Below are 17,372 nucleotides of genomic sequence, written 5' to 3'. Positions count from 1 at the left end.
AATATACATTTAGAAAAAGGATGGGTTTTCATTTCATGCCGACTTATTTTTAATACTAAATACTCAGTGTTCAGTCAGACTGAATCATTAAAACTGGCCTTATTTTCCATCTCGAAGTTTGCCAACAACAGCAAACTTTATTTGTGTAAACCAAAAACGTGTATGGACACAGATAAGCAATTTCAGAACACTGTGTGTGACAAACACAAAACTTGTTTGGTGATGGATATGAGCTTGATAGAAGATATTGCATGTCAAACACACAGTAAGTATTCATTAATTAGAAAATGTGTTTGCACCATTAAATTTAGCACATCAGGTACTGGTACGTTTGCTAAAACATGTAGTTGAATGGAACAGATAGGAAAATAACTCGACTCGGCACACACAGTTGCAAGGTTTATTAGAGAATCAGGGCTATAAAGGTATGCAGGATTCTACTAGTCTCTGAGCAAACCACACAACTAGTCCTTTTCTAAATGTAATACTATAGCAAACCTGGCTGCCATGGTTAGTGATACAGTAATATAATTAAAGAAATGGATTTTAAATGGAAAAACTAGTGCATTAGGTCACCATATGGATAAATGGGAAGAAGGAAGAAAAATGCTTCAACATAAGTTATTCCTACTTATGTAAATACTATGGGTCATTTTCATTTTAAATAATAATAATTTAAAAAAAAAAATCATTAGGAAGGAAAGCAGCACCTCTGCCTCGGTTAGGGCTGACACTACTATACCATAGATTATATTCTTTAATATCTCTGTGTATATATGGCCAGTCAGCGAGAATGAACACCACATGAATTGCAAGTACCGCAGCTCACACTGTAAACGTCTCCTTCATGAGTGTTTCTCATTTACAGCGAAATTTGGTTTGAAGAGGATGGGGTGGCCAAACCCTCCAACTCACAGACATTTACTGGGCACATACACACACGTCGCTGCATGGCACAAAATACAGCTCCAAGAAAATAAGCCGTAACAAGGCGAGGAGAAAAAAAAAAATCAAGAGAGGAGGAGGAGAAGGAGGAGTTTTGGGCATCTGTGGTGCAGAGTTAAAAGGAGTCCATGGCCTTGAATTCACTGAGGGCTTGGACGGGGGAGATGTGTTTCTTCTGCGAGCCTCGCCTGACACGGGTCTGGCACTCCTCCGGTTTCTCTCTCTTCACCAAGGGTTTCTTCTCCGGGGCCTTCATACGCCAGGAAACCACAGGGGAATTGACTGCTGCTGTGCCGTAAACCTTCTGGTACTTGGTGGAAGCTACATAGGAGGCCTTGACCGTGAGGACCACGGCATTCATCAAGTTCTTGGCTGCCTGGATGAGGGATGTAGCACTGTCCAGCTGAATATGGGACAACGGGGAAGAGAACATTCCGATTAGTGCCTGTATTTAGTGAACTGTTGTTTTGTCATGAAACCTGCCGCAGACTGACAGGTCCATTACATGCAATTTGCTAGAAGTCACATCATTTACTTCATGATTGGCCTCTGCTGATTCTGCAGTCAGTGATATTGCTTGCTCAACGTTTAAATAGTCTGGTTCAATGTTCACTAAAACCTAGTCGTGCAGTGTGCTATCAGAGATGCTCTGAAACCCTCCACCTCCCCCAGCTCCACCTGTCTAGAACTGCTACAAGATGTGTGTGCCTATTCATGCAGCAGCAGCATATCTTACATGCTCACAGCAGAGTATATATTGGCAGTAGCAAGTCCATAATTGCTCTGCAACAGTAAACATGTGTAGCAGATCTAGTCCACCAAGACCAAATACATTTTTATAACCATTAACATGCTAAAAATATCCAGAGTTGTCATGATTGTAATATGACTATGTATGGAATTAAGGAGAGACACGGCAGGCAAAAACATTGATTTTTTATGAAGTGGTCAGTTTTGATATTTTGGGCTAGTTTGCTCCTTCAATGTGTTCTTTCAAGCTGCTATAAAGAAAACATATACATTAATTTTATTACATTTTGTTTACTTGCGGTAGTAAGTTTCTCCCGAATTTACCAAGAAGTTAACATTCCAACGCGACTGTTTACTGAAGTCTGTCATGATTGGTATTGTTGTAAAGCTCTGAGTCTCCTGCACAACGCCATGTAACCCAAATATGGGCATTTCCTTTCTATCAGTAACCAATCGTAAATGTCCAAAGGGGAATTTAAAGCTAATGACGAAATCTCATTTAGAGCTATTTAAATCTTGAAATGCCGTTTTCTCAAAATGAGTTTTTTGTCATTCTCCAGTACAAACATCTCAGCCTATGTAGCACCTATGTACACCAAACTTTCCAGTTATACACTTAGCAGTATTCTGAAGATATTTTCAGAGGGTTTTGTTAATAAATCATTCCTAGCCTGATTTATGTGACATTTTAATAAAAAAATATGGCGAAAATCGATTTTTTTAAGGCTATGGACAGTATATTTTGATTTTCTAGGTAATGAAAGCATATATCCTGAAATCCCTCTGAAATTTATTTTTCATCTTGTGTGTAAACAAAATGAAAAAACAATTTTGCACCTGGCTTTATCATATGTTCAGATCTATCTACCGAAAATATATGCAAAATCGTGCATATTTAATGAGATAATGCCTAATTTGCATAATTAAACATACAAATTTCAAAAACGTGTAATACATTTGTTTTATATACTTCTGTAAGTAATCAACTGAGGAAGTTTCATGGTGATATCTATTATTTTAAACTTTTACCCTATTCACCTGTAGTCTCTCACCTTAACTATTTATGAACTGTTTTGAGTCAATGCATAGCATTTAAAAAAAAATAAAAAAAAAGGCTCTGAAAAAGAATGGGATGTTTACATGGTTATAAATGAGCTATGATGGGTTTTTGCATAATTGAGCTACAGTCTTCAACTAGTTGTCCAAAATATGCATGGTGCTTCACAGCTGTTTTGGAGCAAGCACATAACTCTGAGACCACTTGTTGTCCGGTTAACATGTAGATGCTGGACAAAACCCATTATGTAGATACAATGTTTAGTCCGTCTTCACAAAAAACAGACTGGTATAATTTTAGTCAGACTAAAGCCACGATCACATTTTCAGCACACAAAATGGTTGTAATTAGACAACAGGCTCTGTGGGATATTTTTAATATATAAATACAACATTTAATAATACATACAGAATGTAAAAATATTATCTACATCCTGAAACACTGCAAACCTCATGTACATACGTAATTAAATAGCATCATAATACGTATGGCCAGAATCATCTTACCCCTGAAACAATGAGTTCTCCTCCCAGGTTCTGAACCTCAGCCTTGACCTTGCTGCAGATGTTGAGCTGGTGGCAGTAGAGGGCGATTCTCTGGAGGTATGCCAATAAGTCCTGCTTACAGGCTGAGTCCGGACACTAAAAGAGATGGGAATACATAGCAGAGACTTGACCTTTACATATTCACTGTGTAGAGCAAATATGAGGGGAGGGTGGTAAAGCGATGATGACTGAAGATGAAATTAGTTCCATCTTGAAGATGACTCAGGGGTTTGTCATCATCACATATTGGCTAAAGCCTGCGGTTGTAGACTTGTTCGTAAATCTCCAGTTATCATCACAATTGTTTATTTTGTTAATAGGAACACTGTACACATAAATCTACAGCACAAGAATAAACAAGCAACTTAAGAACTTTTTACCCCAGAATAAACATTGTACACTCACCTAAAGGATTATTAGGAACACCTGTTCAATTTCTCATTAATGCAATTATCTAATCAACCAATCACATGGCAGTTGCTTAAATGCATTTAGGGGTGTGGTCCTGGTCAAGACAATCTCCTGAACTCCAAACTGAATGTCAGAATGGGAAAGAAAGGTGATTTAAGCAATTTTGAGCGTGGCATGGTTGTTGGTGCCAGACGGGCCGGTCTGAGTATTTCACAATCTGCTCAGTTACTGGGATTTTCACGCACAACCATTTCTAGGGTTTACAAAGAATGGTGTGAAAAGGGAAAAACATCCAGTATGCGGCAGTCCTGTGGGCGAAAATGCCTTGTTGATGCTAGAGGTCAGAGGAGAATGGGCCGACTGATTCAAGCTGATAGAAGAGCAACTTTGACTGAAATAACCACTCGTTACAACCGAGGTATGCAGCAAAGCATTTGTCAAGCCACAACACGCACAACCTTGAGGCGGATGGGCTACAACAGCAGAAGACCCCACCGGGTACCACTCATCTCCACTACAAATAGGAAAAAGAGGCTACAATTTACACGAGCTCACCAAAATTGGACAGTTGAAGACTGGAAAAATGTTGCCTGGTCTGATGAGTCTCGATTTCTGTTGAGACATTCAGATGGTAGAGTCAGAATTTGGCGTAAACAGAATGAGAACATGGATCCATCATGCCTTGTTACCACTGTGCAGGCTGGTGGTGGTGGTGTAATGGTGTGGGGGATGTTTTCTTGGCACACTTTAGGCCCCTTAGTGCCAATTGGGCATCGTTTAAATGCCACTGCCTACCTGAGCATTGTTTCTGACCATGTCCATCCCTTTATGACCACCATGTACCCATCCTCTGATGGCTACTTCCAGCAGGATAATGCACCATGTCACAAAGCTCGAATCATTTCAAATTGGTTTCTTGAACATGACAATGAGTTCACTGTACTAAAATGGCCCCCACAGTCACCAGATCTCAACCCAATAGAGCATCTTTGGGATGTGGTGGAACAGGAGCTTCGTGCCCTGGATGTGCATCCCACAAATCTCCATCAACTGCAAGATGCTATCCTATCAATATGGGCCAACATTTCTAAAGAATGCTTTCAGCACCTTGTTGAATCAATGCCACGTAGAATTAAGGCAGTTCTGAAGACGAAAGGGGGTCAAACACAGTATTAGTATGGTGTTCCTAATAATCCTTTAGGTGAGTGTATAATGGACACCAGCCCATATCACAGTAAACGAAAACTTCCTTAATTTCCTTTAAATGTTTTGAAGCCAGTGGAGAGGGGAGCATGGACTTTCTGATTTCATGACACAGCGATTGCTTATCTCTTGAATATTAATTATGTCATGATGATGTTGCTGGGTAACCTTCCTGCAGTCACAAACTACTCAATATTCAAAAGCCAGGACTTTGGAATTATTCATTATTTGCTTCTGTTCACATGATTTAACTAATTTTCACTGATAACTATTTGAAAGCACACATATCCTAACTATAGAGAGTGAGTCAGTATACTCCTGTCCTACAAGTATATTTATCTGGAGATCTGATCTGTACGATTTTATCTTCTCAGAGACATCAAAACTGTAATTTGAGCAGTCATATTAATTCATCATTACGGTTGTTAATAGCAGAATGGTTACCTATAGATATAGTTTCAATATACCAATGTCCATCTTCTGCATTTATATGTAAGAATGGCTCCTATTTTGTGTGCTGTTTCGGTCTCCCCTTCGAAGCAATATATCAGCATGTCCCATTTAACGTTATGATTTTTTGGATAAATAATTTAACACACAGCACCTTGCATGCTAAGACACAGCGGTTAACTCAGTGTATATTGCATATAGCAATAAGCCCTGTCAGAAGTTGTTATATAGTTTTTTTCTGCCCTAGCTTTCCATGAACTTTGAGTGAAAAAGACTGATGAGACACAATTAATAACTGTTGAATCTGCTTTATCTTTGACACGACTGAGCAGCTGTAACGTCATTAGTGTTTAGCGTTCAAGTGTCTCTCTGCAGGAAGCAACCTCTCGCTGTGCTGGGGCATGGCAAGGGGGAAATGAAAAAAAAAAATGGAGAACCCTCTTTTCTCGCCTCCAGGGCCCAGCAGCTTTAGGTCTGCGATGTCAAGTGCAGCAGTTAGAGGAGTTGTAAGAATGTGTTTCTGAGGAGGTCTGACTGTTGTCATGACCACATTCACCAATGCAACCCAACCTGGCAGCCCTCTACGGCAGTGGTTTTGCAACCCAACAAAATTGTTTACAAAAAAGTAAATGAAACTGTCTTAAAATCATTTAAATCGTTTAATATCAGCAGAACTGCAAAGGTCCAACAATGTGGTCAATAATTACATTTTCCCAACACATTGACATTGAATTTGGCAAATTCTGTGTATTCAGGGTTGCATTTTCTTTTCAGTTGTGTCCATGTCCAGTCCATGTTAGTTAATCTGTCATTTGGTAGAATGTAATCAAATTAGATAGAAACTTGCAACAAAATGCATATTTGATTACTTTTAATTAGCACTGTTTTTTGACAACCACAGCTGTAAGATATTCTATCATTTTACATGTACCTCGTCGTGCACCAAACCATTCATCGCACTATATACATAAAATAAAGCATATCCTTTGATGGCTTTTGTTTCTAAATTGTTTTGTCTTTTCCAGCATTGGGGAGCAGCTTGATTATTGAGCACCCGGTTCTGTTTAACACCGCCTACTCAGAGATTCTTTCTGAAATGAATGCGGTCCCTTGATGCGTCCTGAGAACCCCAGATGGCCATTAGATGTAAATACTGTGTTAGTGGGTTTGATAAGGGACAAGTCGAGCCACCTGTTCAGACTACCTAATATACACAGCATGCGTGTGTTAGATTTGGTAGTAGGGAGAATGGATTGCTGCTATGGGAGGAACACATTGACCTAAAGGGAGGGGTGTTCTGGAAAGCAGGAACTGTCTGGCCATCTCCGATGTGCTTGTACACTCGGATTACACACTGATCAGCAATTTGATCAGGTTCCCCCTCACTATTCTCCCTTTATCTAAGAGAAAAGAAATACTGCAAGAAAACAACAAAAACAACACAAGGCCTGGCCAGTGGTGACGCAGCAGGTTTCAGGCTTCTCATATCTTTTAGATCAGTGTCCCAGTATTGATGACAACAAAAGGATAATTCCTATTACGCAGAACCCTTTTGACAATGAATGCGCTAGTGTCAATTTAAGGAAATATGTCTCTAAAGAGGTATACAAGACTGGTCAAGTTGAGGCAGTTTATTACATATAGCCCAGGGGAGTGACGTAGTTACATTGTACTCACTCAAATTAGTAGTAATATTAATTAACTACATGTACTTAAGTTAGATTAGGGTTTTTAGTTAAAATTATGCATAATTTACTGTTATTACTATAGTAAGTACATGTAGTAATGTGTATCTATGTCACCTTAAAAAAAAGTGTTACCAAGTTTAGCTCTTAGAACAGGGCTGGGCAACTCTGGCCCTCAAGGTCCATTTTCTTGCAGAGTTTAGCTCCATCCCATATCAAATACAACTGCCTGTAGCTTTCAGATTAGCTTGTTCAGGTGTGTATTATTAGAGTTGGAGCCAATGGTGTGTTCCCTAGTCGTCCTGGGAAGTTTGTGTTAATTAATTGTGAAGTTGTAATTAGGACGTCAGATGCGTTCAAGTCACTTTGGCCAGAGCAATATGGTAATGTACACTTTCTACAAAAAAAAAAAGAAAAAAACAAAATCAGCCAGATTGTTTAACTCTAGTACTCTACTTTTACAAATTGATGAATAAAGAATGCACATCAAATGCGTTTTTGCTTTTTTTACGTTTCTATTCAGTTTCAAGGTGCTGTAAATTAAAATTGTACATATTCTATTGTGATTGTGTGGTACTATCATATTTTGTACATGCAACATAACTAAATTTATTTGAAATACAAAAATTAACACAGTATACAGTATAATGCACCTTATAATGCATTGTATGGTCTCATGAATAATTACAACCAGAGTTACAATACGAGTTAAAATACATTACAATACTTATGTTGCTATTTATGAAAGCATAATGCGCTGGCAAACGACCAATTTCAGATGTACAGTAACAAAGAATCTGCAAATATTATAATGCATTTTAACTTTGGACACAATGACGTCTACGTTATAGTGTACATTATTGACCTTTATAATGCATTATACACAAAGGCTTTAAGTGTTACCAAAAAAATCATGAATTTCAACAAATTTATCATCATTATAGTCAGATGCTGCATCTGCATTAATTTTCTCACTGACTCACTCTCTGCAGGAAATGTGGATCTCTATGGGCAGAGTTGCTCAGCCCTGGCATGTAAAAATGAACCATATGTAGCAATCCTGAAGACCCTGGTTTTGTGCTGTGGTTTCCCCACCAAAACATGCATGTGTCTGGAAGATATAATTAAGGATGTGTCTTTGATTAAGGATATTAGGTAAAGTGAGAAGATTTTTTCTACGGTAAGATTGGCTAATTAGTTGTTAGTATAGAGCAGTCCTTTTGAAGTAGAAGTTAATTAAGGAGGTGGAGTCAAGTGAAGTAATCAGTGAACGAGTTCTTATTGAGCAGCCATCACTGTAGCGTCATCCCTCATTGCATGAAGACCAAGCTTGTGTAAAAACCTGCGACAAGCAGCGACAACACGCAGCATGCTAGGCTAAGTCTTCTTTTCTCTCTTAATACTCTCTTGTTTCCTGTCATGTTCTTACCATGTTCTCTCACTACTTCCCTGTAGTATATCACAGGTGCAAGTCTAAACATGTCTGCACACAAAACAATTGCACCACTGGTTACCTGTGTTCTCTTGGTTGTTACACATCATGGTCTGTCAGTTGGCCAGCAACAAAGTTGAGTTCATCCCTGTTTTTTTTTTTTTCAGTCAGTCAAAACACAACATTTTGCCTTCGACTGAAACATGGATCACCAAAACCAACCATTCAACTCCTTCACTACCAACTTTGTCCTCTTCCACACTTCTCGCCCAAGTGGGCTGGGTGGCTGAAAAGTTTGCTCATTTTCAACAATTTCACATTTTAGAACATGTTTAAAAAACTAAATTTTCTGAGCTTTTAACAGAGGTATGTGTATTGCACATAATAGAAGACATTGTTACCATCCATTAGATTTAATTGTAGGAGAAAAATCTACCTAATTGTATGCGTTTTTGATCTTCCGGGTTTAAATTTGTCTTCATGTTAACGTCATTTGGATTTTTTTTGTAGACCTGTAGTACATCAATGATTCACGTGTGTCTCATAATTATTCATGAGATTACATGTCCTTATCCTATGAAAAGACACCTTGCTTAGTTATTAATGAGAGTGCATGTTGATCTCCAATGACGGCTTCAAGTTGTGAGATCTCACAAATCATAAGTAAGTGTTTGTTTTTGCTTTGTAAGAGTTGTACAGTTTCTACAGTTTTCTTCCATAGACCCTCGAGTCTCCAACACAACACGATTCATCTACACAGTGAGTATAACCGGTTTTTGAAGCTCCTTAAATATAACCGATCTCACTGCTTATTAAAACACCACAAAATAAGCCTCAAAAGTAGTATAGCGGGTTCATATATGATTTCAATGGCGTAAAAATCTTAATGGTTGTGCATTTATTTGTCCATTAAATTATAGCTGTCACAGTATATGTATGCATTTGTGTAAGTTACGGTAGGCTTATAAAACCATGTATATATGTTTATTTTGTTGCATTTAAAGGTAAATTGCAGGGTGCATTTGTGAGAAGCTTTGATATTTTTAACTCAATGAGAGCAAAATAAAACTGAATCAGAAGTCGTTGTCATTCTCTCTTCTTCCCCCTCCAACCCGCAGCTTAATACATCTTATTTGTAGCATTTTTCAAAACTCTGGTGAGAACTAACTGGTGCTGAAACAGGGTGTTTCATGAACCTTTAATACTCAGCAAATTCACCCCTCACTCTGACCAATCAAGCCTCTGAGCTCTCAGGAAAAAAAAAGGTACAAAACTTATCAATGAGGAGGTAATCTTTCAAAATGTATGCCTTTGAACCCTATTTACCCCTAAAGGGTGCATATTAGTACCTTTTGTACCATTTTTAATAATTTTTTTTTTTTCTTCTGAGAGTCTGCAGATGATCCAGAAAACGACAGCATATCTGCTCTTCAATCAGCCAATGAAGGCCCATGTCACATCTCTTATTCTCACTCCACTGGCTTCCTGCAGCTGTCCACATCAAGAGAATAGATAATCTGGAACAGTTCTTAATAAATTGGCAGTTTTTCATTGGCACAAGGTAGCCAAGAATCTATTTTCAAATCAACCATATGAGCAAATAACACTAACGTGTATGACTTCCATCAAAAATAAATAAATAAATAAATAAATGTGCATAATATTTTATGAGAACATGAAAATGCACTAAATACAGTAGCAGGAACAAGCAAAGACAGTGCATGGTATAGTAGCTGCCATCAAGACTCATAAGCATATCCTTAGCTTTTCTTTACTTCACAAGGGGTACAGTTGATTAAACGTTAAAAAGTGTCAGTCAGCAGGTTCTGAAAGATGGTGCTCATCTAATAATAAATTCAACACCTCATAGGAGCTCATTATTTTAAACACAACCCTGGGCTTTGATCTCACAGACAAATGGGGAATAAAAGGATATTCTGACCTGGTCAGCCACGGCACGGGCGAGCTTGTCCATTCTGGATCCGGCCTCTGCGATTTTCTTTGCGGCATTTATGACGTCAGAGGAATTCTTCAAAGGGCCTTTGCCCCTGTGGTAACACAAAAACCCAGATTGTAACTCCATTAGCTGATTCCTCACAACAGGCAGAAAGCAAACTGCACAGGGCATGAAAGCAAGCAAGCCCACCACATACGCTAACAGATTTGAAGCAGCAAGAGCAATCAACCTAAATAATAAATAATATTCTTTCACATGGCTTCATTCTGATCAAATATTTTTGTATAATGACCTACAAAATGTATATTTGATCATTGTTCTTAACTCTTTCCCTGACAGTGTTGTTTTTAATGCATTTTTGATCATTTTCACAAAAGTTTAATGGCCCCCAGAATATTTTGTTGTATGAATATCTGAACATGCAATATATAAAAATAAAGAACTGACCCTCTGCTTGTAAACAAACAAACAATTTTTTTTTTATTCTAGCTTTTTTTAGCTTACATTTTGAGCAAAAAGCTGAGAAAATCATGTTTTTGTCAAAGACTACTTCTTGATCGGATTTGGAACGATAAACAAAACATAGATGGAGTAAATCGAGTCCATCAACACACCTAACACTTGCACAGTCCTGTAGCTCATCCTGGGTTGACATTTCATTCAGTAACATTTGGCAGTTTTGATATCTAAGCTGTTTAATGTTGAAAATCATGTTATTTTACATATGCATATGCTTACATATGCTATCGCTTGTTTATACTTCTTTTTTGCCTGTGTTTTGATCAGGAGATAATATAATCTTTCAGAAGATGCGTAATAGCGCCCCCCCACCTTCTAACAGTGAAAATACGGGAAGCCGGAACATTCCGTCAAAGGCGGGGAAAGTGTTAATATTTCAATGTAATGCATTTATTTGTAAGATAATGTACCGATATTATCACGAAATAAACCCCGGTTGAAATGAGACCCTTTGGCTTCACGGTCTCTCTTAACTATTTCCAGCATTCTCATTGTTGACATGTGGATTGATGTACCTGGTGAAGTCGGTCATCTCCATCATGATCATACACATCTGCTTGGCCAGCACGATGATATCGTTTCCATTGTCATCCCACTTGGCGACCTCTGCGTCCAGCTTGCTCTTTTCCTGCCTGAAGCTCTCCACCTGTTCGGCAATCTTGGCCTTCTCTTCCTGAGGCAGCTGAGCCATGATGGCCTATGAGGGGTAGCGATATGACACAAGATAAAGATCAGTTACACACATTTTGCAATTGTGCAAACACGTGCCCTTGTTTCTTGTTAAAAGTTTGTGAAGAAAGTACCATCCATTTAGGTTGACTTTGTTTAACCCCACTGAAATACCTCTGTATAAGGTTTTGAAACTTAACACTTAATCATAAACCCCATGACATCTCATGCTCATAAAGAGAAAATCCATCCTCTTTTCTTTCCCCCTCTTCTTGTCAAGGAATAAATTCTCGCTCCGTAGCGATTCTGAGCCTGTCCAAAAGGGTATTAATCTCTTTGCAAGGTCACAGGAACCGTTAAGGCGCAGTATTATTTGTGAGATAAATGTATAATTACCTCACTTCTTACACCAGTCAATGAATTATGCATTTGTTCAACGTTCTGTTGGAGCAGACGGACCGGACCATGGCAGGGGACTCTGAATGCCTTTAAGTGCGAGATCACCGTAAGATGGTTTTGGCAAAAAAAAGTCTGTGCCGTACAAGTCTGAATTTGTAGTGTGACAAGTCAGAAATCTTTTCCGCAGTTTTGTCTGAATTTATAAGTGGCAATACGCCATCATAGCCAAAGGATGTCATAACATAAGAGCTAATTAAGAGCCAGCTGCTCATTTAAGATTTGTAGCTTTTTGCTTGTTTATTTAACAAGCAATTACACACTAAAAAGAAAAGAAGTCCTCAGAGAAAATGCTATTAAAAGATGAAAATGATTTCTTTTTCAGATAGCGCACACTCCTGGGCATTTCAAATGGAGGGCTGATGCAACGGTGACTGTGTCCGAATAAAATATAAAATCTATCTATTTTTTTTTTCTGTACAGCATAAATGTATCTATCACTGCCTTTGATATCCCACAAGCCTATCCGATGGGATCTGCAAGAGCGGTCGAAAGGACTGTAACGTAGTTTTTGCTTGGTTATAACTGAAGCTTATTTAAAGGTCTTTATTTAAATTTAAGGTTGTCTCGTTTTAGCTTGGAAGTTACTACCGCACTGTTTTACCACCTGTGCATCCAATCAGAAACATACCCATCCCAGGAGCCAATCAGCTCTCTTTGTATGTCTTTGAAGCAGCCAATCAGCATTAATATGCTGCTGCATGGTTAATCCCAACTCCTCTGGTCCTAAAAGTGGATGTGATGTATGGAAAGAAGGTGAATAAAAGGGGGGAGAGCCTATTTCTTCCTCTTGCCTTGCTCAGAATTCACTTATCCCAAATCTCTCTGGCTCCTAACCGATAACAAGAGAGGGTGCAGGCAGCTTAATGCTCCAACAAATCCTTCCCCATACGCACCGGTGCCGATTCATTCAACACACTCATATTGTGTGCCGAAAGTCTGCACACGCATGTGTGTGTGCTTCTGGATTAGAAATCCCTCAAAAAAGCTTTTTAATTTTTCTCATTTGAAATAAAGTGGCCTAGATACAGGAGTTCAATTTTATGGCTGACCTATCAGCAATGTTATCCTATCATGGAGCAAAGAGATAGAGCAGTGTGTATATGTGTGTGTCTGAAAGTGAGTCAGTGAACAAATGCCTGCTCTTATTTCTCTTTTATGAGAACTCAAAATCCATAAAACTTAAAGTCACAGACTATATCAATATGAAAGTAGTGACACGCATATTTGATTTGCAAAAAACATTCACTCAATGTAACATTCAGCATCTACGCATACGGCGCCGCCTGAACTCCTGAACTGAGTTTACTAGTGAGCGAAATGTTTTTCCACGGTCATTTTATTTTGTCAATTGGTTGCTGTTCTCAAGGAATGACCCTGTTTTTCTTCTTCACAGCAGTTTTTCTTTTAGCCTAGTCTTTTATTCCAGTACAAATGATAATTTCCTCTCATTCATGGAAGATAATTTATTCTCAAGAGTAATTGGTATCAAACAGGGTTATGGTGTGTATTTGCGCGTGAATGTCAGCAGCACTCCACAGCTACATACTGATATTCTTGTAATGTCTCATAAGCAGCCCACTGAGCACTATTCACACATACACTAATGTGGATTAAGCCTTGAACCCCAGTGAGCTCTGCCGTCAAATGCCGGCTGACACACGCACACTGGGGGGGTGACACTGCCAGAAGTCTCATTTGCAATCATATTTTAACAACTACAGTCTCTGCAGACAGAGTTTACAAAACTGAGACCAAAATTATTCTTGTGTAAAGCATTTGATTCTGCTGGAAATGTATGCATCTGATGCATAAAACATGATCCTCTGCTATGTTAAATATTAAAGCTTATATATAGGCTCTGTTCCTTAAGCCAACATTGCTGCCTGCAGAGCATTCCCTTCTAAGGCAGCATCCTAACTAAAATGGAACCTTATTACTGAATGAACATTCAACAAATTTAGCAATTCTGAGCAATATTTATTTTTTGTGACACTCAATGTAGTTTTATTAAGTTTCCTATTAGCAGTTTGCTGCGGTAAAAGGTTGGTTAAACTGCCATTTTAGTAGACTTCTTTACTAACTTGCTGTATTGAAGGAATTATAATCAACATTTCTCTTGCTTCGTCCACTATCTTAGATGTGTCCCTTGCTATTTTAAATATGAAACATATGTATATAGGCTCTGTCCCAAAACCTGCATTCCCTTCTAACGTAGCATCCTAACCAAAATGGAACCTTTTAAGTGACTGAACATTTTACACAGGCAGCAACTCTAAGCAATGTTTTGTGAGTAATATGATGTGCATTGTAGACTCGACTCCTAATTGATTTATATACAGTTAGCTGTTAGCATGTTGCTAAGCTAAACCATGTGTAAAAATCTTTCTTGCTGTATTGAAAGAATTCTAATCATAATTTTTCTTGCTTCAGCTTTCTTCAAAAAGGATATGAGCAGTGCTGACTTAGTATGCCATTTAAAAATATGAATGTATGTATGAACCTGTTAGCTTCTAGAAAACTCTCGCCATTATTCACAGCGGAGGATAAATAATGTTTCGTTCTTGAAAAAGTGAGAGACACGTTGTGTGCATGCACTTGAGTGACTGGCACTCTTGTTATTCTGAAACTAGATGTAATTTACAGCAGACACGCTCAGCGGAGTGATAAGTGTTTTGTATTGTGAGCGTAAACCTGATGGAAATGACAGGAGGAACCAGAGATGTTGTTCGTGTGTCACGTAGAAGTCACTCACCCTTGCGCTCTGTCCAGCAATAAGTTGGTCATCTTCTGTCTGGACGCTGGTGCGGCTACGGGCGTCATAGTCTTCTTGTTCAAAATCAGAGTCGTCTTCAAGCTCTTCTGGAGTCTGAAATATATATATAAAAAAAATAAATAATATTGACCATCCTTGTAGCCATCCATACCATAACTTTGTGGCGTTTGATTAAAAAAAAAAAAAATGTCATCAGTTACCCACCCATTCTTTTTCTTATTGTCATTTGTAATTTCACGGAAAAGAGCGATCAGTTTATTATTTGAAATTCACATTTTGTGCATACGGGTTTGAACAACATGACAGTGTCAATGATGTATGAATGATTCATTTTTGAGTGAACTATTCCTTTTAAAGTCTCCTAAATTTCATTTTTGCTTTCACTTTTTAGTTTCAAAACTGGTCTGGAGAGGCTGATACTTTTTAACTCTTGGGTTTCTATCGACAGCAACTTTCTTCGCCTTGTTTAACCTTCCATCTATATTTTAAATGTACTCTACTAGAGTACCGATGTCCTCTGTCCTAATGCTAAACTTGGTGACAATTTGGGGCACAACATTTGACAGACGCCACTATCGGGGCTGTGCGTTTCTACACAATGAAGGGCGAAGGACCTCTGATCCAACAAAAAGACATGTCAACCATTAAACCAGTCAAATCTTAATAAATAATTCATTCATCCCACAGTTTGAGTTACTAGTGACTTGCATCATTGTTCAATTCCCTTTTGGCTTTCTTGTGAGTAATATAAAAAGTTCCCTCGTAAAGTGGGATCAAACAATATGTGATGTGGGAAAGGCCTCTAGGTTCTTCAGGGTTTAGATGTGATCTGTTTTCTTGTATTCTGCCTACCAGTAGTTTCAACATCAGTCCCACTAAGTGACTAATGAGCAAATTGGAGACAAAGAAAAGAGAGTGTATCTTGACAGCCGCCACGGTTTCAGCCACTCTGAGCGGCAGTGGCAGTAACTTATGGAGATATTCTTTTGATTGAATCAGCTAAGTAATTTATAGCAAACTAGCAAAGTCTTCTTTGTTACTCGTTTTAATGAAGATCCCAGTGGATCAAGATTTCACGTAGACATAAAAGTGTATAGACAATGAAAAAAGGAGAGTACATTTGTGCGCAAACCCATCTTGGTTTGATTTTTCTTCCCAAGTTTTTCAGCTGGATACAATCCTTGACAAATAACTGTGTGTGTGTGTGTGTGTGTGTGTGTGTTGGTACTTTCATTTCACTGCTACTCTGGGAGCTGTACTATTTGGAAACTTAAAAGCAGCCACCAACACATTCATACACTCTGCATGATCTATCTTTGTAATTCATTTTGTGGGGTGGGGGGTGGTTCGGGGAATCAATAAAAAGAAAAAGTAAAAATAAGTAGGATCTCTATTTACAATTATCACTCTGTTCCAAACCATCTCCAAACTCAGCTTGACATTATTTACTGGCAAATTATTATTTACTGTTCAATATTGTTTGATGTTCCCACAGAGGAAGTGTGCATCTTAGAAATTGCTTTTGCAACAAAAAGACGTGTTTATTAGTTCGAACCAAATGAATTTGAACTCTGTAAACAGAATATACACACTGAGCAAAGGCATAAACAAATCAACAGTCTAACATACTCTTATTGTATAACCAGAACATACCATATGCATTATATATGATAACATATAGCATTATTACTTCACATATCTATATCAGGGCTTTTCAACTGCTACAGACACAGAGACCCCCAATATACAAAAGCTAGATTTTTCTAGAAACACTTTAGAATAACCTTCATTAAGAACATTAACCCCAAGAGGCTGCAAGGGAGTCAATGTTACAAAATGTTTTTAGGGGTGTCAAGGTTATTTATTTTATTATAATTAATTTCTTTCTAAAAAAAGAGCTGCTCTACATGTATAAATAAATAAGTACTTTTCTATCATATGTTTAATGCCCAATATCAGCAGGATTTTGGCTTGATCCGTTTGACGTAGGGTGATTCGTAAACGGCAATGGGCTCAAGAATCGATCTTTTCATCTCGTATATGCCGCTTCAGCAGTTTTTTTGCGCTCTTGTTTCCGGAAGTCAGTTGCTAGTTTCGCCTTATTTGTGACATTACGCACGTCATTAAAGAGAACAGGCGACGATTGGTCGGGGAGCAACGCATAGTCTGCCATGTTTCTTGTCCATGACACGACAAGAATTAAGGAGTCAAAATCACATAATCTGACACAGTGACTATCGTAACAGACACAAAATACCATGTAGTCTGAACCTGGCATAAGACTTTTGAATATTAATTTTATTTGATAAAATATTATATATTAATAAATAATAAATATATTTTATTAATTTGAACTGTATTACCTTTTTCCTACTTTGATGTTAAGATGTATGAACCTGAATAGAAACATTTTCAATAGCAAGTAATATAGATGAATCAATAGATTATAATATCACTCTCACTATTTTTTCTTCCAGTATAAAGGGGTGTTTATTTTCTGGATCATCATGGAGGATC

At 38.0% G+C, this 17,372-nt stretch overlaps 1 protein-coding gene across 1 annotated transcript in view; it reads right to left on the bottom strand.

Moving 5' to 3' along the window:
* Positions 1-386: 386 nt before the first annotated feature.
* Positions 387-17,372, bottom strand: part of ctnna2 (catenin (cadherin-associated protein), alpha 2) — a 477,629-nt gene continuing 460,643 nt past the window's right edge. Inside the window, exons 14-18 of the mRNA XM_079897968.1 lie at positions 14,835-14,948; positions 11,470-11,651; positions 10,421-10,526; positions 3,259-3,393; positions 387-1,348 (exon numbers count right to left, since the gene is read on the bottom strand). Coding sequence (XP_079754094.1) covers positions 1,061-1,348; positions 3,259-3,393; positions 10,421-10,526; positions 11,470-11,651; positions 14,835-14,948 — 825 coding nt within the window. The 3' untranslated portion in view covers positions 387-1,060. The remainder of the gene's footprint in view (positions 1,349-3,258; positions 3,394-10,420; positions 10,527-11,469; positions 11,652-14,834; positions 14,949-17,372) is intronic.

Source organism: Squalius cephalus (assembly GCF_949319135.1).
Source record: "Squalius cephalus genome assembly, chromosome: 2".
NCBI lineage: Eukaryota > Metazoa > Chordata > Actinopteri > Cypriniformes > Leuciscidae > Squalius > Squalius cephalus.
This window is presented reverse-complemented; position numbering and strand designations above follow the sequence as displayed.